The sequence below is a fragment of the Petromyzon marinus genome, chromosome 17 (genome assembly GCF_048934315.1).
Source record: "Petromyzon marinus isolate PM22_M1 ecotype Great Lakes invasive population chromosome 17, UKy_Petmar_22M1.pri1.0, whole genome shotgun sequence".
Taxonomy (NCBI): Eukaryota; Metazoa; Chordata; class Hyperoartia; order Petromyzontiformes; family Petromyzontidae; genus Petromyzon; species Petromyzon marinus.
The window spans coordinates 15777827-15800166 of record NC_133683.1 but is presented as its reverse complement, the minus strand read 5'-3'; the positions used below and the strand labels follow the sequence as shown (position 1 = coordinate 15800166).

At 49.8% G+C, this 22340-nt stretch overlaps 3 protein-coding genes across 4 annotated transcripts; 2 read left to right on the top strand and 1 right to left on the bottom strand.

The window, feature by feature from the left end:
• The first annotated feature begins 1830 nt into the window (after window positions 1-1830).
• On the top strand, window positions 1831-7015 carry TBCB (tubulin folding cofactor B). Its single transcript, XM_032955991.2, has 6 exons — window positions 1831-2308; window positions 3119-3262; window positions 4072-4168; window positions 4607-4798; window positions 5250-5322; window positions 5560-7015. Exons 1-6 carry the CDS (start codon window positions 2186-2188, stop codon window positions 5675-5677), a joined length of 747 nt encoding a protein of 248 aa, XP_032811882.1. The 5' UTR covers window positions 1831-2185; the 3' UTR covers window positions 5678-7015.
• On the bottom strand, window positions 6060-18701 carry MNAT1 (MNAT1 component of CDK activating kinase). Of its 2 annotated transcripts, none has more exons than XM_076067666.1 (8): window positions 18155-18701; window positions 11850-12002; window positions 11473-11546; window positions 11154-11257; window positions 10524-10664; window positions 10145-10276; window positions 9812-9927; window positions 6060-8055 (listed from the first exon to the last, which is right to left on the bottom strand). In XM_076067666.1, exons 2-8 carry the CDS (start codon window positions 11981-11983, stop codon window positions 7872-7874), a joined length of 885 nt encoding a protein of 294 aa, XP_075923781.1. In that variant the 5' UTR covers window positions 11984-12002; window positions 18155-18701; the 3' UTR covers window positions 6060-7871. The 2 variants fall into 2 exon arrangements, with proteins under 2 accessions (XP_075923781.1, XP_032811881.2); XM_032955990.2 differs by lacking the exon at window positions 18155-18701 and adding an exon at window positions 14919-15173.
• RPS29 (ribosomal protein S29) lies at window positions 17617-22320 on the top strand. Its single transcript, XM_032955994.2, has 3 exons — window positions 17617-17769; window positions 19137-19236; window positions 22209-22320. The coding sequence occupies exons 1-3, from the start codon at window positions 17708-17710 to the stop codon at window positions 22215-22217; spliced, it is 171 nt and encodes a 56-aa protein (XP_032811885.1). The 5' UTR covers window positions 17617-17707; the 3' UTR covers window positions 22218-22320.
• The last annotated feature ends 20 nt before the right edge of the window (window positions 22321-22340 follow it).

Below are 22340 nucleotides of genomic sequence, written 5' to 3'. Positions count from 1 at the left end.
GCTTTAGCTACCCGGCGCTCCGCTCGTTCTTGTGAGCGTTCCGCCCTCCGTTGTTGTTGGAGGGCGACTGCCTCCAACTGCCCAGTAGCGTCCTTCACGAGCCTCCTCCACAGAGGCCGATCTTGACACCGCTGGTATCAGTCATCGGCAAGTCCACTCAGCTCCACGTCTTCCTGTACCATATCACTCCATCTCTTCTCTAGCCCGTGTGCGCCCATTTAGCCCCCTCGATCCGGCCGAACAAAAGCTGTTTCGGCATGCGGTGGCTGGGCATGCGGGCTACATGACCCAGCCAACGCAGCCTTGCCTGCCGGAGGAGCTCACCGATGGGACCCTGCCCAGATATTTCAAGGATTTGTGAGCTCCTCACACAATCCAGCCTGGTTAAACCCAGGATGGATCGTAGGCAGGCCAGCCTAAATGTTTCTAACCGGCGAAGATGTTCCATTAGGGGGGTCCACGTTTCGCAAGCGTAGAGAAGGGAGGGAATGACCGTGGCCGAGAAGACCTGAAGCTTAGTGCGGAGCGCCAGACCAGGTAGCTTCCACACAGCGTTACGCAACCGATGAAAAGGTACAAAATACCCAGGCAGGTGCTTAGTTTTGGTGGGGCTGATGGTAAGGCCCCACCTCTTAGTGGCACGCTCCAGTCTCAGCAGCAGCATCTCCAACTCCTCCTCTGAATGAGCAGCTATTACCAAATCATCAGCATACATAACGTGGTTGAGCAATAGGGAGCCATCCCTTGACCGCACCCGGGCATCAGCCTCCCAGAGGACATCCCTGTCGCACCCCAAGGTGTACAGGGAATGGCTCTGACTCCCGGCCACGTAGTTTTACCTGGGCCCGCTCACCTACACACGCACACAACCACCACGCACACAACCACCGCGCACGCACAGAGTGCTCAGTACAGGGAATTTGCGGTGTTTGACGGCGAGTTGTGCGTGATGTATCCGACGGTTAACACCAAGGCCGTAGCCATGGAGTCAACATTGGGGGGGACCAAATTTTCTAGGGGGTCCTTCCTCAGAAAAAAAAAGATCTAAATTTGAAAACTCATTTCCTGCCATTTCCTGCCTAAAATATTTTAAAACAATTCACGAATACATACGATGGACTTTTTATGTATTTTTTACAATAATAGTGTATTGTATTACATTGCTCTGTTTTTTCTTTTTTTTACCTTTTTACTGTTTTATTGTATGTAATGGCAGAGATTAGGAATTAGGGATTAATAAGGTACAACCATAACCACAATAATATAAACAGAAATTTATTTCATAGCAATATATTGGGGGGGGGGCATTTTGAGCATATTTTAAGTGTCTCCCCCCTCCCAATATATTACAATTACGGCCTTGGTTGACACATAGAGCGGTGTTCCACGTGTGGTTATTTGATGGCTGAGTGGTTAATATTTTATGTGGCGAATTCTCAGAATCCCAGGGCCCCTTTGCCCATCACCGTGGCAACGAGCGCATTGACACAACCCTGTCGATTCGCATGCTCGATTCGTACGTCATAGGAATCGATTCTATTTGTTTCGCCGATCGTATGATCCAGAAACGGGTGCCGTCGATTCCCAAGTGAGTCGAAAAAGTTGAAGTCGGGGATCGATTCGAATGAATAGCTCAGGGCTACTATCCATTTGTAAAGTGGAGGGGGGGGTGGATTCGAACAGCAGTGTTATGGGTAACAAACCGATAATTTGCAAGACATCACTTTGCATTTGTACAGACGAGCATTGTCTTTAAACGCGTGAATGTATGATCGAATCGAAGAATCTATTTGGTTTTGAGGAATCGCGAAAACTGCGGCGCGAAGCGGAGTGACGTCACATCCGGGTCAACGGAGCGGGAGAAGCGCGCGGGAAGTGCGCATCGCCTGCCTCACCTCGTCACCTCGCCCCTCTCTCACCTCGTCGTCTCACCTCGTCGTCTGTCTGACCTCGCCCACTCGTTTCGTCTACTCACCGCGAGCTCTCTCACCTCGCCTCCTGCTCACCCAACGCTTTTTTTACATCGCCTCGCCACAATCCCTCTCGCCTCAATCTCACACTCTTCCCCACCGGTCCCTCACTCTTAACCTCCATCACCCTCGCTCGCCACTCTTAACGTCGGACCACACCCTCACCGGCCTCCTCCCCTGGGCCACGTGAACTCGGGGCCGCAGCTGTCTTCGCCATGGCGGCTCTCATCCTGGGCGAGGTGCAGGGCGCGGTGGTCTCCGTGTTCGTCACGAGCTCCCTCTCCTCCTTCCCCAGCGAGAAGCGATTCTGCCGCGACACCACCGTGGCGCAGCTCAAGGTGCGCGTGCTCTGCGTGCTCTGTGTGGTGCTGCGTGGTGTGCCGTGCTGCGTGGGATGCTGCTGCTGGGCAGTTGGAGGCAGTCGCCCTCCGGCAACAACGGAGGGCAGAGGAGCGACGTTCACAACGAGGGGAGCGCCGGGCGGATAAAATACAGCAAGTCGGCACAGTTGGGGGGGGGGGGGTACAGCTGGTGGTGCATCTGTCGGTCATCTCAGTCAGCCAACCCATGGCACCTGCTGGGTTTATCACGAGATATCCTCTTGTCAGCTGAGCCTTCGACACTTCACATGGCCTCAAAGTGCACCTGGCCTGGCACAGGCGCCGTGCTGACGTCACCGGGTATTGGTGTGCTGCGTGGTGTGTAGCGTGTGCGCTGGTGGTGTTTGGAGGTATGACTTGGGGGTGTGTGGGGAGCGTGTTCGATTCCCACTCAGGGCCAACATCCGAACCGGTCCTTGCCTTCTACTAGGTCGACACAGCCTCAAATTAGTACCTGGTTCGGTGTGTAACCATCGCCATTGGGGAGACAAAGGCGTCCGGCCGTGGTGCTGACCAAACGCCCTCTCGTGCGCCGTGCCGGCCTTAATAGGTGCTCGCTCAGCGCATTTAGTCCAAGAGTCTATTGAGGCTACACGGGTGATCTTTGTCTTTTGTCTGCGCTCAGGGGTAGCTGGAGTTGATCACGTGAGCCTCTGCAGCATGGTGTGTGTGTGGTGTATAAATTGTGTTGTTGAACATTAATTGATGTGCCGTGTGTATGCTCCGGTGTGTATGGCGTGCTGTGTGTACGATGTCGTGCTGGTGTAGGGGAAGCTGGAGATGATCACGGGGGCCCCCGCCGCGGGGATGCGCCTGCAGTTGTTTGGGCCCCATGACGAGCCCCTCCCCGAGCTCAGCGACGACGATGCCCAACTCGGATCCTACCCCGTGGACAACGGCTGCCGCATCCACGTGCGCCATCGGGCATACCAACACGGGGGTCCTAAAATTGAGGGGTGCGGGGGGTGCCTAGGGATACCATCAACGGTCCTGAGATTGTCTAGGGATACCACCAGATTCTAAGGGTTCTGGGATCTAGGAATATGACCAGGGCCTGCAATTCGGCATTCTAGGGATACCACGAATCTCTTAAGAATACTACCAGGGTCCTGGGATTTAGGGGATCTCGAGATAATAATGTTTCGTTTCATATTGTTAAAATTGCATATTACAATCGCTAAGGAGCCACATACTAGCTGGAAGGCAGCAGCCAGGTGGTGAGTCGGTGCCAACAATTACCCAAGCTCTGCAGTCATATACATTGCGATGTGTTGAGCTAATGAGTGTTTATGCATGCGTGAGGAAACCCGAGCAACCATAGAAAAAGCAGGTTGCGAAGAGGCAACACTATCCCTAACAGAAGGAACATGATATTCGTCCGCACTTTGCTTTCCTGCATTCTTGTGCTGAGCCAGAGTATGGCTTCTCAACGCCCACTGAGAGGAATGTCCCTGATCCACCAACCCTTGCCTCCAAAGTGCTGGATTAAAGGCCACGTGCGTACCCACTACCGGATGCTTGGGTCCTACGATTAGGGGGGGGGCATCCTTGTATAATATTCATCATGTATATCCCTTTGTCAATGTTGGTTGAGGTCCTCGGGGTTTTTGACCGTACTTCACGCTGGCCAGTGCGCATTGACGTTTGCTAGTTCTCCAGTATCGGTGATACCGACACTGGCATGTGTGCACCGCGCTCTCGCTCCACACCTCCCCCACCAGGTGATGGACGTGACGGGGCGACAGAAGGGCGAGTTTGAGGACCTCTCGTCTGTGCCCAAGTATGACATGCAGGAAGACGACTACGAAAAACGCTCCGGTCAGAATCCCGTTCACTCGCTCGCCCACTCACTCCTGGACAGGTTTGCACATTCGTCTCTCTCGCTCACTCTTCACGCTCGCATGTCAATTGTCTTGCAGTCGTCACCCGCAGATTAACGCCTCTTTACACAGTCGGTGCTTAATCACATTTTTTACACAGGTGGTGTAAAGAGGTGGTGGTGGTGAGGTTGTGTGGGACCGTGAGGTCGTTTAATTGGTTTAAGGAGATGTGATGTTAATTGGTGTGAGGAGGTAATTTGAGAGGTAAAATGCAGTGTGTGTTTTTTTTAGGAAATATTGTGAGGGATGTGTGTGTGTGAAGAAAGTGTGATGTGATGTCACGAGGTCCTGTGAAGTTTGTGAAAAGGTGCAGCTGCATTAAGTTAATATTTTAACACCCACTCCCTCTTCATGTACCTGTCATCACACCTCACAGAGTCGGTGCGCACGTTCATGAAGCAGCGGCGGCTGGGCCGCTTTGACGAGGAGATGCAGGCGCAGCGCGAGGAGGAGCGGCGCAAGCGCGAGGAAGAAGAGAAGTTAGCGGCGAGTGCCATCACGGTCGGGCAGCGGTGTCAGGTGGAAGTGATGGGGCAGCCACACAAGCGTGGAACCGTCATGTTCGTGGGTACGTGGCATGTGGGTTTTGGTAGTGTGTGGGTTTTGGTGTGCGAGTGTGGTGTCGTCGTTGCCGTGTGTGGTGTCGTGTGCTGTGTGGTTTATGGTGGTGTTGTGTGTAATTAAAATCTGATCACGATTGTCAGCATTATTATCTTAGGCAGCAGCAGCGGTATGTTTGACACCTTTAAAAACAACGTAACCGCTCTTTGCCAAACGTTGCATTGCTGTAAAATATTCTGCAAATTACCCAATTGGGGTTGCACGTCGCAACATTGCCGTAGACTGCAAAAACTTGGCAGGACCCTCATAAAAAGCCTTGAGACTCGGTTGCCTTCATTGCCTACCCATAATTCCACTGCCGGCATAGGTTGTAGTGTCATTGTGGTTGCTGGGTGTGGTTGGCTGTAAATGTTTGTGATTGGCTGTGAGGTGACATCACGCTCCCCCCACCCCCCCAGGTCAGACAGACTTCAAGCCAGGGTTCTGGGTCGGGGTGAAGTATGACGAACCGTTGGGCAAGAACGACGGCAGGTGAGGCCTCGCCTGCTCATAGCACAGGGTGGTGAAGTGTGTGCAGTATGCTGGTGGGTGTGGTTTGAATATAAATGTGGAGAAGTGCCGAGTGGTGGTGCAATTACTGTGGCGCGTTATGTCCTGTGTGCGTCTGCCTCTTATGTCAACTGGGCATATAATGCATAGCAATGTCTGGTGGCTGCCTAAATAGGCCCTCGCTAACTTCCTCTTCCCGTGGCTGTGTGTGCCGTGTAGTGTGGGTGGTCGCCGGTACTTTGAGTGCGAGCCGCGCTACGGCGCATTCCTCAAGCCGATGTCAATCACTGTGGGCGACTTCCCAGAGGAGGACCTGGGTCTGGACGACGAGATGTAAACACGGTTGACCGCAGCACCATCATCTATCTACATCATCACCACCATCAGGCCTCGTGAAGGATCGAGGTGCTAACCGTGACATTTTACCATCACGTGGAGCCGAACTGTGACCTATAGAGCTAAAGGGCGGCATCGCCACCTTTGCATCGTAAAGCAGGAATCGTCCTAACGGTCACGTCGGCGGGGCACGACGCGGTGCCTGGCTCGTTCACTCGCATGTTCGCTCAATCAACCATCCACTCAGTCACCCACGATGCTGGACTAGCAACACGGGCCCGACTATTGCCCCCGTTTACACGATCCCCCCCTCCCCCCCCATGAATGATTTGAACATTCCGTGTCGCACCGTGACACCGCGATTGGTGAACGTCATTCATATATGCGTCCACGCAGAAATATTTATTATAAACGCGCTTCAAAAATGACAAGTGTTTGTGTGTTTGTGCCTGTGGACTAACATGTTTAAGAGATGCTGGAACGCACACAGTCCTAATCCTAGAAAAGCACTCAGACGGTGGCAAAAATGAGCAGTTACCCCCTTGCCCGGAAATGTTTAAATGGTCATTATACATTTAAAAAAAATATTGAAGTGTTTTTCATTCATGTAAAAAAAAACACATCGCCATTATGAACACGAAATAATTATTCACCAAGGAGAGTTTGATGTGAACTTACACAGGAACACTTGTTTTTGACATGGTACCTCTTGGTCATAACAATTTGCTCCCCCTCCAAAATGCTGAGCTTTGTGTGCCACTAACGGTTAATTAGCCATTGATATCTGAAAGCCTTGTTCCCTTTAGCTCAAACCAGTCAGCCGTTGGTGTGTAGCTCTGCTGGGCTCACACTGCTCTGACATGGGGAAAAGCTGTGATTGCAACTTTCCCCTCCCTGTGCTGTGAAAGCCTGAGCTGCCTTGCATTAACAAAACAAGACTTAAAATCTTACCATGCGCTGCGGAGGTTGCATGTGTTTACCATTGCCGGAGACGGGTACCAGCGGTGTCAAGATCGGCCTATGGAGGACATACTGAGCGGTTGGAAGCAGCCGTTCAAGTAGCAATAGCTGGCGGAAGAGACGCGCACCGTGAGTGGAGCGCCCGGTGGCTAAAACGCAGCGAGGTGGCAGCGGGCAGCACAAGTGGTGGTGCATCTGCCAGTCTTGGGCACTCAACCGTTGTTAACACCTTTCTGTCCTGTGACCCCCGAAAGTGTACCTATGTCGTCTGGTACAATCGATGTAGTGACATCACCGTTGCCTAGTGACGAATGGCAGTTTATATTGATCAAAGTTGCGTTGTGTGTTCTGCTGGAACTGGAATAAACCGTTAAATCACTCAATGTTTAGCTCTGACCTTACTCAAGCCCTTTTCCCATGTACGGTGACGCACCACTCATTAGCATTCCCGTAACAAAACTCATTTTGATGGCCTGCAGCATTATTTTTCGTGTCACATCCGCATCTGTGCCTTCCTTTCTCACACCAGTACCGGCCCCACCCATCCCATGTGACTTCCCAGGGATTCTGGGAGTCCAAAGCTGGAATTAATGATCGAGTTAATTGAGGAATAAAGGAGAGGACTGTTGCTGGGGGTGGTTATGCTGAAGGTGTTGTTATTGGCAGTGGTGGTGGTACAGCTGCCTGTGTGTCGCTCTGGTTGCCTGTGTAGAGACAGATCTCTGTGGGTCGCGCCAGTCACGGTGCTGGAGAAGTGCTGGGTGCTCGATTAGACGAGCTAAGGGCACGTGACCGGAAGTGGTGATCGATTGGAGGAGTTAAGGACACGTGGCCGGAAGTGGGAAGTACCGGCCTTGATGCAGCACGGGCGGGGGGCCAATGGATTACGGGGGACTCGTTTCAGGGATCAAGCTATAACATGCGCACATAGTGAGCAGCCTAGGAAGTTAGCCACACTTAGCAACAATCTTATTCTTAGTTTTTTCGGTAAAGTCACGTTGTTATTCTGTTGTTTCTCTTCAACGTGACTTTACCGAAAAAACTAAGAATATGAATTACTGCAGTCACGAAAGCTTTAAATCAAAATTTAAAAGCAACAATCTTGTGTAAAGTTAATTGTTTAATAAACGCGTTGCCTCCTACAACAGTGTGTGTGTGCACCTCAGTTGACACACTACACCTGCATGACCGGGTTTCGAGCTGGTGCCAGGTCGCCCGTTGTGTGGATGGCACCGTCACGTGGTCCCGGTGGCGGCCGCCCCTCCCGCCATCGCCGCCACCACCCCCCCGCCTCCCGCCGCGTGCGGCCGCCAGAAAAGGCCGCTGAGGGCGTCCTGCAGCGCACGGCGGCAGGCGAGCGCCGACGTGTACCCGCCGCCTTGATCCAGGGATGAGGCCGAGCGCACGTGATTCAGATACCTGGGGGACACCATCAACACCGCGGGCACCACCATCAGCAGCAGCAACAGCTTATTATTCAATGCCTGCAATTACAGTTGCTTTGTGAAGATTTGTCATTTGTGAATGTAATCACGCCAGGAAAGTCTCGCCAAGCCTGAAGACTTATTCATAATGGGGGGGGGGGGGGCGACGATTGCTATTAGATTCCAATTGGGGGGATTTGCCAGCACACAAGGGTCTACTTTTGCGAATTGTCACTTTTACGTGCACTGTGAAGCAGACATGTTTTTTCTGATTACCGTAGTTTCCCGTATATAGCCCGCATAGAGCCTGCATACGCATATAACCCGAAAAAAATGCGTTTTGTGCAAAACAAATTTCAGATAGCCCGCACCTCCATATACCCCGCATGCATTCATATCTTTAACGTCGTTATTGCAGCTTAAATCCATCATTAATACAAAGTTTACATTTGTAATACATTCCACTATCAATTGTTAACATTAAAATCACAACGTGCACCAAGAAAACAAACTAACTGGAAACGAGTGAACTTAAAACAGTAAATAAGTAACAAAAGTAAATATCCAATAAATAAGTAACACTTAACTGGTAGATAAGTACAGTTTTAGCACTGGTAGATTGCGCACTGTGCAGACAATAGCGGCACTACGGTAACGCCATTGCCCCCTGGCAACAAAGCCATTGGAAGTTTGAAACAAAGCTCATGGTCGCGACTGTATAGTGCTCAGCCAATAGCAGTGGCCTAAGGGACTCGGCAATTATGATTCCGCGTCTGGTAGACGCTTGTTAAGGCCCTTCCCATTGTGCAATCCATAGCCTCAGCTGAAACTTTCGCACCCCCTACAGCCACTGAAAGTATTACGGTAAACAAAGTGCGCCCACTTCAAACATTGTCACATTGTCGTTGCATTGTACAAACAATTCGAATAATTTAAAACGTGATAACGTGCAATTTTAGTGAGTGGTTTATTCAGCAGTGCTTAAGTCAAAGGTAAGTGTTGCATAGTGGATAGTCCTACCATGAAAAATTAAACGAGTTATGACATTCTTGCTTATTTCGGTAAAATCACGTAGAAGGGAAACAATAAAATAAAAATATTAAAAAAACAAAAATATAAAAAACAATTCTCATGACGTTGACTGCAACAAGCAATCATCATCAGGTGAAAAACTTTATTGCTGTGGTTTTCACACCTGATGATGATCGCTTGTGTTGCAGTCGAAACGTGAGAATTTTATTGTTTTTATATTTTTATTATTTTATTGTTTCCCTTCTACGTGACTTTACCGAAAGAACCAAGAATATGAATCCCTGCAGTCACGAAAGCTTTAAATCAAAAAGAGTTATGACATGTCACACGTGTAAAATATTATTGGGATAGCCCGCACCTCCATATACCCCGCAGGGTGTTGTTTTGTTTGTAAAAAGCGGTATACCCCACGGGTTATATGTGGGAAAATACAGTACACCCGCTGTATTCACCAAGGTGGCCACTGGATTAAAACCGTGAATCGTGGATCCTCTGCAACAGGCCATGTCCACCACTATCGGCAATGCCATAAGCACGATCAACAGCAGCAGCATAAACAAAATTACCAACACCAGCATCCGCAACATCGTTATCGGCACTGTAGCCATTGGCATCGACATTACCACCAGCATCATTACGACCAGCATCACCATTGCTATAAATCACTGCCATCATCAGCCTGGCACTACCACAGCATGGGTTGTGGTGGTTGTGGTTACCCGGCAGGCCCCAGCTCCTCCTCGGTGGGGGCGCGGGGCCCCCACGTAGTGAGCTCCACCGCACGGTAGGAGAAAAGCGACTCCTGGGAGCACAGAACGGGCTCCAGCAGCACCTTCTACACACAGCAAACATCACCGACATCGTCATCACAATCGCGCACCGTCACCATCTATATCATCACCAACATTTGTTTTTTGTCATTTTGGTGACCCAGGTTGCTCTTGCAAATGAGACTCAACCTGCTCTCTTGAGTTCTCACCTGGTTATAACCATCATTGCTAACATCACGCACCAGAACATCACATGCTGTGGAGTGCTGATGAGTGTCGCACCATCTTAATGCCGGTGGAGAAGGTGGTGGGGGGGGGCGCGGGTGGGTGGAGGCGACGGAGTTCGCGCTCGCCCTGAGCCAGGCGCTCACGGTGTTCGGCCAAGAGCAAGCGTGCTGGCAGCTGGGACGCCTCCTACACACGCACGGGTACACATACACAGCTATACATCAATACATACACATACAGCTGGGACGCCCCCTACACACATGGGTACACATGCACACAGCTGGGACGCCTCCTATGTGAAGGTGGGCACACATACACGATGCGGGAGCCATGGTGAGGCCTGACGAGGCTTGTTGAATCTCGGTAAGTCTCAGCTTGTTGAATCTCGGTAAGTCCCTCGAGTCTGAAATTTGGTGAGGCTCGGTGAGCTTACCATCTGGTCCAGCAAGGCCTGCGCGGCGCGTTTGCGCGCATCGCGCTGCTGCTGCTCCCCTTGCAGCAGCTCAAGGCGCCGGCGCTCGGACTCATGGAGCTCCCACTGGAGCCCCTCGCACAGCTCCTCTTGCTCCCGGCTCTAGAGCACCACAGCACACACAACAACAGCCGCCACCATTCGCCACTAAGTGTCATGACGTCACCACAATGCTTGTTGCGAGGTACGCTTTGAAGCCATCATTTGAATTGTCGAAGGCTCACTGGCAGGTCACGGGACAAACCCAGGAGTTGTGGATTAACTGACTGATAGATGCATCATCTGTGCTCCCCACTGTGCAAACTGTGGAGGGCAACGGCCTCCAACTACCCATTAACATCCTTTACGAGCCTCCTCCATAAAGGCCGATCTTGACACCGCCGGTGCCGGTTATCGGCAAGTCCAATCAGCTCCACATCCACCTGTACCACATCAGTTTATCTCTTCCCCTGCCCATGCCGCGCTCGGTTATCCCCCCTCTATCCAGATAAACAGAATCTACTTCGTGCAGATCTTCCTTTCAAGGGGTCCACATTTCTGCAAGCATAGAAAAGTGGGGGGCGCATGCACGCACGCACACACACCACGAACCGTCTTGACGCGGTTTCTTTGGATAATGTCACGGTTGTCGCGCTGGTATTGCTCCATGCGCCGCTTTGTGGTTTCCACATCCACGTTGTTCGTCAGGTTAAATACTTGGGGAGAGAGGCAGGGGGGGGTCAATGTTGGTTAAACTTTGTGGCAAACAAGGTGGGGTTTGGTGGTGTGGACGTGTTTGGGTTTGATGACATGGGTGTGGTTGGTGATCTGTGGTTTGTTGGAGTGATGGTGGAGTGCGGTTGGTAATGCAGTGTTGGTTAAATGGTGAAATGTCTTTGGTGATGTGAGGTTGGGAGCGAATGATCGGTACCGATATCTTCTATCTCTTCCAAGTAGTCGTTGTACTCGCGGAGCGATGGGAAATCCTCCTCCCGCTTGTTGTACCTGGCAGGTAAATGCACGTGTGGTTGGCAGTACCGCAAGTGGGTTTGTGACCCTATCTGTGTGGAGCTGGTGATTGTCACCCCCTCTGCATGGTGGGTTTTCTGCTATCTCCATCCCTCCTGTCTATGTATGTGTCTCCATGTCTCTCTCTGTCTCCCTGTGTGCTTGTGCCTCTGTCTCTCTGCGTCTCTCCGTGTCTACGTCTCCCTGTGTCAGTGTCTCCTTGTGTGTCCATGTCTCCCTCCCGATGTCTCCGTGTCAGTGTCTCTCTGCATCTTCGTGTCTTTGTCTCCGGGATCTCACGTCTTGAGCACACGCTTGCGGATCTCCACCTCCTTGTCGATGAGGGCATCCTCGAAGAGTTGTACGCGGAACGCGCTCTTGCGCAGAGGTGTCGCACAATCGGGGCACGAGCCGGCGCCCCGCGCGAACAGCATCTCCACACAGCTCTCACACCTACACACAGCAGCACATACATACACATAGCATCTCCACTCAGCTCTCACACCTACACAGCACATACACGTAGCATCTCCACTCAGCTCTCACACCTACACACAGCAGCACATACATAGCATCTCCACTCAGCTCTCACACCTACACAGCACATACACATAGCATCTCCACACAGCTCTCACACCTACACAGCACATACACATAGCATCTCCACACAGCTCTCACACCTACACAGCACATACACATAGCATCTCCACTCAGCTCTTACACCTACACAGCACATACACATAGCATCTCCACACAGCTCTCACACCTACACAGCACATACACATAGCATCTCCACACAGCTCTCACACCTACACAGCACATACACATAGCATCTCCACTCAGCTCTTACACCTACACAGCACATACACATAGCATCTCCACACAGCTCTCACACCTACACAGCACATACATAGCATCTCCACTCAGCTCTCACACCTACACAGCACATACACATAGCATCTCCACTCAGCTCTCACACCTACACAGCACATACACATAGCATCTCCACACAGCTCTCACACCTACACAGCACATACACATAGCACCATCCACTCAGCTCTCATATCTACACAGCACATACATACACGTAGCATCTTCACACAGCTGTCACACCTACACAGCACATACATACACATAGCACCATCCACTCAGCTCTCACGCACACACAACAGCACCTACATATACATAGCACCTTCACACAGCTGTCACGTCCACACAGCAGCACATACATAGCATCTCCACTCAGCTTTTACACCTACACAGCACATACACATAGCATCTCCACACAGCTCTCACACCTACACAGCACATACACATAGCATCTCCACACAGCTCTCACACCTACACAGCACATACACATAGCATCTCCACACAGCTCTCACACCTACACACAGCAGCACATACACATAGCACCATCCACTCAGCTCTCATATCTACACAGCACATACATACACGTAGCATCTCCACACAGCTGTCACACCTACACAGCACATACATACACATAGCACCATCCACTCAGCTCTCACGCACACACAACAGCACCTACATATACATAGCACCTTCGCACAGCTGTCACATCCACACAGCAGCACATACATAGCATCTCCACTCAGCTCTTACACCTACACAGCACATACACATAGCATCTCCACACAGCTCTCACACCTACACAGCACATACACATAGCATCTCCACACAGCTCTCACACCTACACAGCACATACACATAGCATCTCCACACAGCTCTCACACCTACACACAGCAGCACATACACATAGCACCATCCACTCAGCTCTCATATCTACACAGCACATACATACACGTAGCATCTCCACACAGCTGTCACACCTACACAGCACATACATACACATAGCACCATCCACTCAGCTCTCACGCACACACAACAGCACCTACATATACATAGCACCTTCGCACAGCTGTCACATCCACACAGCAGCACATACATAGCATCTCCACTCAATTCTCACTCCTATACAGCACATACACATAGCACCTTCACAGTTATCACACTGACACAAATGACAAAGAACCCCTGCATAGCCTTGCCAGACTTGGGGCAAGTGCTGTGAGCGAGTACCACCTATGAAGGCCGGCACGGCACACGAACGGGTGGGTGGCCAACACCACGCCCGGCCGCCTTTGTCTCCCCAGTGGCAATGTTTAGACATCGCACCAGGTACTCATTTGAGGCTGAGTCGATCTAGGGGAAGTCCAGGATCGGTTCAGATAATCGTCACCGTTGATGGTACACAGTATGTATACACACACATTTAAGATATACACATCGTAGAGTATACTCAACATACACACATACACACAGCTCTCACAACTACAGGGAACAGCATAAGTTGTAGAACACGGGGGGGGGGGGGGACACCACGCAAAGCCTCGACAAGGTCCCAGGGAGACAGTGAGGTAGCGTACGGGGAGACAAGGGAGACAGTGAGGTAGCGTACGGGGAGACAAGGGAGACAAGGGAGACAGTGTCTTAGTGAGGTAGCGTACGGGGAGACAGGGTCTTAGTGAGGTAGCGTACGGGGAGACAAGGGAGACAGGGTCTTAGTGAGGTAGCGTACGGGGAGACAAGGGAGACAGGGTCTTAGTGAGGTAGCGTACGGGGAGACAAGGGAGACAAGGGAGACAGTGTCTTAGTGAGGTAGCGTACGGGGAGACAGGGTCTTAGTGAGGTAGCGTACGGGGAGACAAGGGAGACAGGGTCTTAGTGAGGTGGCGTACGGGGAGACAAGGGAGACAGGGTCTTAGTGAGGTGGCGTACGGGGAGACAAGGGAGACAGGGTCTGAGTGAGGTAGCGTACGGGGAGACAAGGGAGACAGGGTCTTAGTGAGGTGGCGTACGGGGAGACAAGGGAGACAGGGTCTGAGTGAGGTAGCGTACGGGGAGACAAGGGAGACAGGGTCTTAGTGAGGTGGCGTACGGGGAGACAAGGGAGACAGTGAGGTAGCGTACGGGGAGACAAGGGAGACAGTGTCTGAGTGAGGTAGCGTACGGGGAGACAAGGGAGACAGTGAGGTAGCGTACGGGGAGACAAGGGAGACAGTGTCTGAGTGAGGTAGCGTACGGGGAGACAAGGGAGACAGTGAGGTAGCGTACGGGGAGACAAGGGAGACAGGGTCTGCGTGAGGTAGCGTACGGGGAGACAAGGGAGACAGTGAGGTAGCGTACGGGGAGACAGGGGAGACAGTGTCTGAGTGAGGTAGCGTACAGGGAGACAAGGGAGACAGTGAGGTAGCGTACGGGGAGACAAGGGAGACAGGGTCTGCGTGAGGTAGCGTACGAGGAGAGTCCCGAGCAGAGTCTCAGGAGACCGGGTATGTGGCCGCTACTCACAGCGTGTGTCCGCACACGTTCACCATGAGCTTGAGCTGCGGATTGCGGTACTTGGTGGTCTTACACCGCGGACAGCCCTGGTCGTCCATGGTTTCACCACCGAAACGTCCACCTCAACCACCTCCAGCCGTCTGCGCCGCCACCACCACCACCGTGATGATAACTCGAGGCCGAGGAGACGCGGCTATGCTGAGGCCATCTTACCCAGGGACACGACCGCGTGTGGCGTCAGTGGGGGTGGGGCGGTCTCCCGTAGCAATATGGCCGCGGGCCTAGGCCACACCTAGCCAAATTTCCACGTTTCTGAGCCATATCACAGCGCGGTTTTATTGAACTTTCCTCTATTGGAACAGGTCCCTGCAGGGTGGGCTGGTAGGAACATTGGAATTTTATTTACACCCAACAGCACGAGATTTCACTTTGTTAAAGTATTGAAAGGGGACGGACGGACGGACACATTAATCTATTGCAGGCTGGTACACTCAGTTTACAACTTCGTTCCTACCAGTAATATTTGTAGGGTTAAAAAAGTTTAGATACCCATATATATTTCAACCTGCTATTGCTTGCATGTAGTTAATAATTTTGCTTTGGTCCACCTTCAATTACTGCCGTATTTACGTGTGCATTGTACTTTATATTAATGATGGTGTTTCCTAGTTGTACTTCCAGCAATTAGTTTGTTTTAGTGAACATGTTACCTGACTTTTTGTCTTGCTAGTATTTATCTAAAGCTCAACTTTGCAGTCTTTTCTCTTTTCAAGTTAAGCAGTAATTTCCTGTACGCTATATTTCAATTGGATGTGCCTGATTCACAAATATAATAAGCAAATCTAAGATGGTTAAATGTTTACCATTTATACTTATGCCTTTATTTTTCCAAAGGCATTTTTTTTTACCAAAGATGAATGCTATAACTGTCAAGGTATAAATATAAACACCCAATTCTAGATAAATACCCAACACGAATGTTTTTTGGGTTCGGCCACGTAATAATCTGGCCAAATTAATTTTGACTTCCTGGATCTTGTTCTGAAGATGCCTGGTGCAGTTTCAAGTGAAATATTTAATAGCTCGGTTTGGTTTTGACGATTGCTCTTCAGCCTACCAGTGAATACGCTGAAACAATAACCGGCACGTTAAAGGCTCGTACAATACACCACATAATAGATTTAATACTGGTAGGAACCACTCATAACGTGGCCTTACAAAAAAAACACAATTGATATTTCTGTTATCTAAAAAAAAACAACGCAAACTTTGTTGTAGTGTTACTGGTAGGACGCATCTCGACGTTTGAGCCATCTCACTAATTCAGGAATGATACACCTCGCAGTCACTTTTAATTTGCCATGTTACCAAGCGAAAGCTAAGAGCAGGGGTGACGACCCTGCATGGGACAGGGCGAAGGGGCTTCGTGGCGGACAGCAGTAAGGAGGCAGTGCAGAAAAGTACATTGCTGTACTCTACATTTCGATTTAAAGCTTTCGTGACTGCAATGATTCATCTTCTTTGGTTCTTTCGGTAAAGTCACGTAGAATGAGAATTAAATAATAAATTGATAAAATAAAATAACACAATAATATTCTCACGACGTTTCGGCCACAACACAAGCGGCCTTCATCAGGCGAAGGGGACGAGACTGTCTGGAGGACAGCGCTGGAGTGAGAACGCCACGCTGAGATCACGACCTTTAAGCTGTGTGAGAAGAAACAAAGCGCCTTGACAAAGGAATTAGCATATAATTTAGCATTGAAATGGCTGAGTGATTAGCTTGTGACTGGTCACAGAAAAGGCTATGTTAAAGTTAAAGCATACACATCCGCAAAGGCACCCCTTGTATGCTTTAACTTTAACATAGCCTTTTCTGTGACCTAAGCTAATCACTCAGCCATTTCAATGCTAAATTATATGCTAATTCCTTTGTCAAGGCGCTTTGTTTCTTCTCACATAGCTTAAAGGTCGTGATCTCAGCGTGGCTTTCTCACTCCAGCGCTGTCCTCCAGACAGTCTCGTCCCCTTCACCTGATGAAGGCCGCTTGTGTTGTGGCCGAAACGTCGTGAGAATATTATTGCGTTATTTTATTTTATCAATTTATTATTTTATTCTCATTCTACGTGACTTTACCGAAAGAACCAAAGAAGATGCTGTACTCTACTTCTGTGTTCCCTGCCTTCACCAACCCACACTAGTGTGGTGAAGTATGATTTATTACAAAAGATCCTGACGACCATCACCCAATCACGGCGTGACGAGGCCCCTCATCCAGCGGTGGATTTCCACACAGGGGGGTTGTACTGTACTCTTCATGTCGCTCTCCCGTACCAACATGGCCGCCACGCAGGTAACCAAATCAGCGCGAGTAGGAGGAGCGCGTTCTTCGTTAAAATCTCGCGAGACTGAGAACATACTCTGGTGCGTCCGGGCTAATGCTAACATCTCGCGAGACTTTATACTTTTAGCCCCCACCGAAATTTAAAACTTTAGTGACTGCAGGAATTAATATTATTGGTTCTTTCAGTAAAGTCACGTCGATGGAAAATAAAAATAAAAAATAATAAAAATAAAAAATAATGAAAGCAAAAAAACCCACGACGTTTCGATCGCAACACAAGCGGTCTTTTTAACACACGAACGCGTCGCCACTTATCGCGAGATCTGTGGTTTGGACAACGGCGGCAGGCGAGATGGGTCCCGCTCTCGCGAGACTTGGGCGCGGGTATATAAATGCGCGTCGCCCCGCCCTCCTTCCTCCTCGTCTGCTCGCGCCGCCGCCGCCTCGTCCGCCATGGGCCACCAGCAGATCTACTTCTCTCACCCGAGGAAGTTCGGCCAGGGCTCGCGCTCCTGGTGAGCGGAACTCGCTCGCGGGTTCGGGGGACCGAGGGGATCCCTTTGGCGGTTACCTGGCTCGGGGGCGGCGGGTTTACTAAGCGCGCAGGAGTGTGTGCAGTGCGGGGAGCGCGTGCGAATAGAAGCCTCCTTGGGCAAGGCCCGAGTAAGGCCTCTGGACAGAGGGGGGTGGTGGTGGTGGTGAAAATGATTGTCGATGTTACCAAGGAATTGGAGAGGTTCGATTAGTGATTGGGAGTGGTTAATTGGTGAATGAGAGTTAATGGGAAGCGGTAGAGCGGTGGGCACGCGGAGTGGTGGCGCTGCCGGATGGCGCGCGGGGATCGGCCTAGGCCCCCGTGCACGTGGGACACGCGGCGAGTCGCAGCCCGGATCTGATTACCGTTTACATCTTTGCTCCACTGCTGGATGAAGGCCACTTCCACGCCGTCGTGTCGTTTGTTGGTGTTGTCTGACTATGCACCACTAAGCTGGGTAGTGCGGGTTGATGAAGCGGGGCTGGGGCAACACCGGGTTTGATCACTGATGTTAGCCGCGGCCGGGAATCGAACTTGTTGTAGCCGGATTATTAGCGCAGTGCGATAATCACAGCTCCACCGCCCCGGCTAATTGATTACCTTTGTGGCCCAAATCGTAATTGAATAATTGTATTAACGTGACCCAATTAACGAACCTCGTATGCGAGGTTACCGCAATTATGCAAAGATCGATTCAAATAACTGCAATTATCACGACCCACTTACTAACACCAGTTAACGATCCGGACACCGAAGGATTAATCTGATCCTTATGAGCATATGACTTTAAAGTCGAATTGAAGACCTGACCAAATTAAGGGTCTGGCCAGTTCCTTGGGACTCTTCCCCAATTTCACTTTGTGATCTTCAACCGACCATTTGCCATGTTGATTCCGAAAAATGATGTTGACCTGACCGTAATATATAACTCGGACCCCAAACACTTACGTAAAACTTATATTTTACAAGATTGTTACTGCTGCTTGTTGCTGGCTGCATGACAAGCATTTTAACTTGTAAAACTTATATTTTACAAGATTGTTACTGCTGCTTGTCGCTGGATGCATGACGTTAAGCATTTTAACTTGTGGTCGACGAAGTTGCTTTTGGATTTGAGTTCTCACTTGGTTAAACACAACTAAAGTACCCTCATTGAAAGTCGAACCTAATGCTAGTTTAGATCACCATCGAGTAGGATGCCAGGAAGAGCCACCCCCTCCCCCCCCCCCCCCTTACGTTGTTAATTGCATTTAGGTTCTGCATTTCCCCCATGGTGCAGTTTGTGGTTCCACGTTGTGCCACCGGAATTCTAACCTCACCCACCCCCCCCGTGTGCGCGCCCGACAGCCGCGTGTGCTCCAACCGCCACGGCCTCATCCGCAAGTACGGCCTCAACATGTGCCGCCAGTGCTTCCGTCAGTATGCCAAGGACATTGGCTTCCAGAAGGTGAGGAGGCTCAACAAGCAGGGCCAGGTCCCCCCGAACAGCCGCGCGCGGAGAGCAGCAGCAACCTTAGACGCAGGCTGCGGCGTGGATACCGTGTAGGAGAAATTTCGAATGTGTTCGGGCGTACGTTGCGGCGACGACAGGGGTGCAGCAGCGTTGGGAGCGGAGGTCTTGATTGCGGGGCGATGTCTTAAAGATGTAGTTCTGGTGTTTATAGAAAATTAAATAGTTTTACTCGCTGATCAATCTTAGTCATAAACAGGTAATGTACGTAACCACCAGCGGTCCATATTACGTTTTGGGTACAAATAATTTCCCCTACCCCATTTGACACTATTTGAGTAAAACATATAATTCGCTGATTACGTGCAAGATATAACATTTGTATAAAGTAGTCATTTTGATAATCACTTTACATTATTAACGCCAACCTATTGGGTTTGCATTCACTAGAGCCATTCTTTAAGCTTGAAGTAGTGTAGATACATTTCTGCGCATATTACATGTTTGTTTTAAATGCCATGCACAAGTGCACAGCTCGTCTTAAGCACCACTTGCCACTAAAGTTTTGTAACCCCAGGTGTTACAGGCAAAGTGAAACGGTTTGAACGATGGAGTGTGATCGTTGAGCGGACAGTGAAGGAAGCCACTGATGCAGTATAACGGACACGGATATGTCCCTTGTTGGCCCCTACGTTAAACCAGTACTGAGAGGTGCCAGGATAGGTGCCTGTCCAGATGAGACTTAAGTTTAGGATTTCCAAATTCCAGTCTTGAACAGCACACTAAGGTTACTGGACCTACATTTAAGCACATCAAGTTATATCACACTGCACATGTATGATCATTGCTAAACATCCACGTAGAGAGCACAGATTCAAACCTAGAGCTCGTGGATGTGTGTTCCATGTGAAGTGCCTGTTTGAATTGTGTGAACCTGTGATATGGAGTGCAGGTTCGGATGAGTATAGAGAGCTTGTTTGAGTCTAATCTGTGGTCTTGAAATTATGTTAATAAGATGTATTGCGGTTGGCAGGCTAGTGGTAACACTTGAGCCTCACAACAAGGAGGCGTCCGAGTTCGATTCCCAACTCTGTTGTCTTCCTGTGTGGAGTTTGTATTTTCTTCCTGCTATGCATGGGTTTTCTCTGGTTCCTCAAACACAATGTAACTCGTGTTGGTTAAACATCCCCCATTCCTGAAAATGATACAATGGGGCTCGCACACAAAGAAACCTGGCAGGACCCTCCTCAAAAAGTCTTGACAATTGGGCTTTCCTCGGTAAACAAGCCTAATAAATACAATATATGATAAGCTGATATGTTGTGCACGTTCCAACATGGAATATATGTATATTCAACTTCTTTCGTGCCATACATAGCTGGTTGCGCTAATCAGAGGTGGAATATGGGTTTTTTTTATTTGAATTGGTACTATGTCCCTCAGGACATGTTTAACAATCTGGCACGGGCAATGTACAGCCTTGATTTATATTTATAGGGAAGATTGGTGAGCTGGGAAAGGCTTGCCTTGGTTGGGTCATGATCATGGGAGTTGGAGAAACCCTGGTTAAAGTCAGGGGGCTCATTGGCTTAAGGTTTTGTTATATGTTGGTGTTATAATTAAGTTGGGCTTTGTTAAGTAAGCTTTTGTTTTAGTGGGGAATGTGTCATGGTCGTTGTATTAGGCTTGGGTTTATAGCTTAGTCGTGCAACGACATCTCATGAAGCTGCACAGATAAGTAAGACCAGGGAATTGTGGCAAGAAAACAAATTTTATATACTTCGTCAGTCGTAGGTGGAGGGGAGGAGGGGACTGTCTTTAGCCTGAGCACGAACAGGGGTAGGAAGTGGAAAGCGTGGATGTCTGGGGAAAGGGAGTTCCAGACTATGGGGGCAGCAGAGAAGGAGAGTCCTCCCACTGGACAATTTGACCCAGGGCTTCAACAGAAGCCTCTGTTACTGGAGTGGATGGTGCTTGGGGTGGAGGGGAATAGGGACATCAGAGGGGAAAGGTAGGCCGGGGCCAGTCCATGGGAAGATCTTGCAGATAGCGAGTTCGATCTTAGAATTGATCTGGGATCAGAATATTGCGGTAACGTGGTCAAGTTTACGGCGCAGTTGAGGAATCTGGCAGCAGTATTCTGAATCGTCTTGAGTTTGGTGATAAGGGACATTGGGAGGTTGAGGTATTTTGGGTGGTACAGGATGTGAAGAGACCATAGAGGAGAGGGTTGCAATTGTCAGGATATCACGAAGGCATGGATGAGTCTCGGCTACAGCCTCTGGTAAGGAACTGATGGATGTGGGAGATGTTGCACAGTTGGAGATAAGGGCCTGCAGAGTTGAGATGAGTGGGGAGAGCTGAGGATCAGTGGCAACTTCCAAGGTGTCTGGTCAGTGCGAGGTTTCAGTTTAGGAAGTGCACACTCAAACCCGAGGCTTTATAAGAATTGATTTATTGATGACAAGGAGTGATTCAGTTTTGGAATTTTGTACTGATTTCCAATGTGCCTATCGAAGATTTTAAATGGCGGTAATAATTATGCGCTTCAAGAAGTCTCGTGATATCACGCGTAGCAATGAAATGGCCTTGGCCGGCTAGGCTCGTTCTCTTAGCGCTGTTTATATTGCCAATTGAGGCATTTCTTGGATCAATTTTGCTGGTTTTCTGCAGGCGTTGGTATTTGTCATTGATAGGAACATAACCTTACAATAAAAGTTGTTTACATGCGATAATCTTTTTGACAGTTATTGTGCCCCCCCCCCCACGCACACTGTTAGAGACACAGCTAATGCATGGATGCTGTTAGCATTAAAAACACTTAAAAGTCGTGGTTAATACTCTGAGAGAGGGCTTGTGATATCACTGCATCGATGTTGTGTAACACCCATGTGAGTTGTGTATAAATGTCACGTGTGACGATTTACTTGACTGCAACTCTCCTGTCTCTCCCCCTTCTCCCCTCACAGCTCGATTAAAGCCGGCGGCGGATGAGAGGGATGGAAGGCGTCGTTACTTCCGCTCTGAGCTTGCGTCGCCACCGCTGTTATTTTCGGTTTTAAATAAACGATGTGAGATGAGGAGCAGCCTCCCGAGTGTCG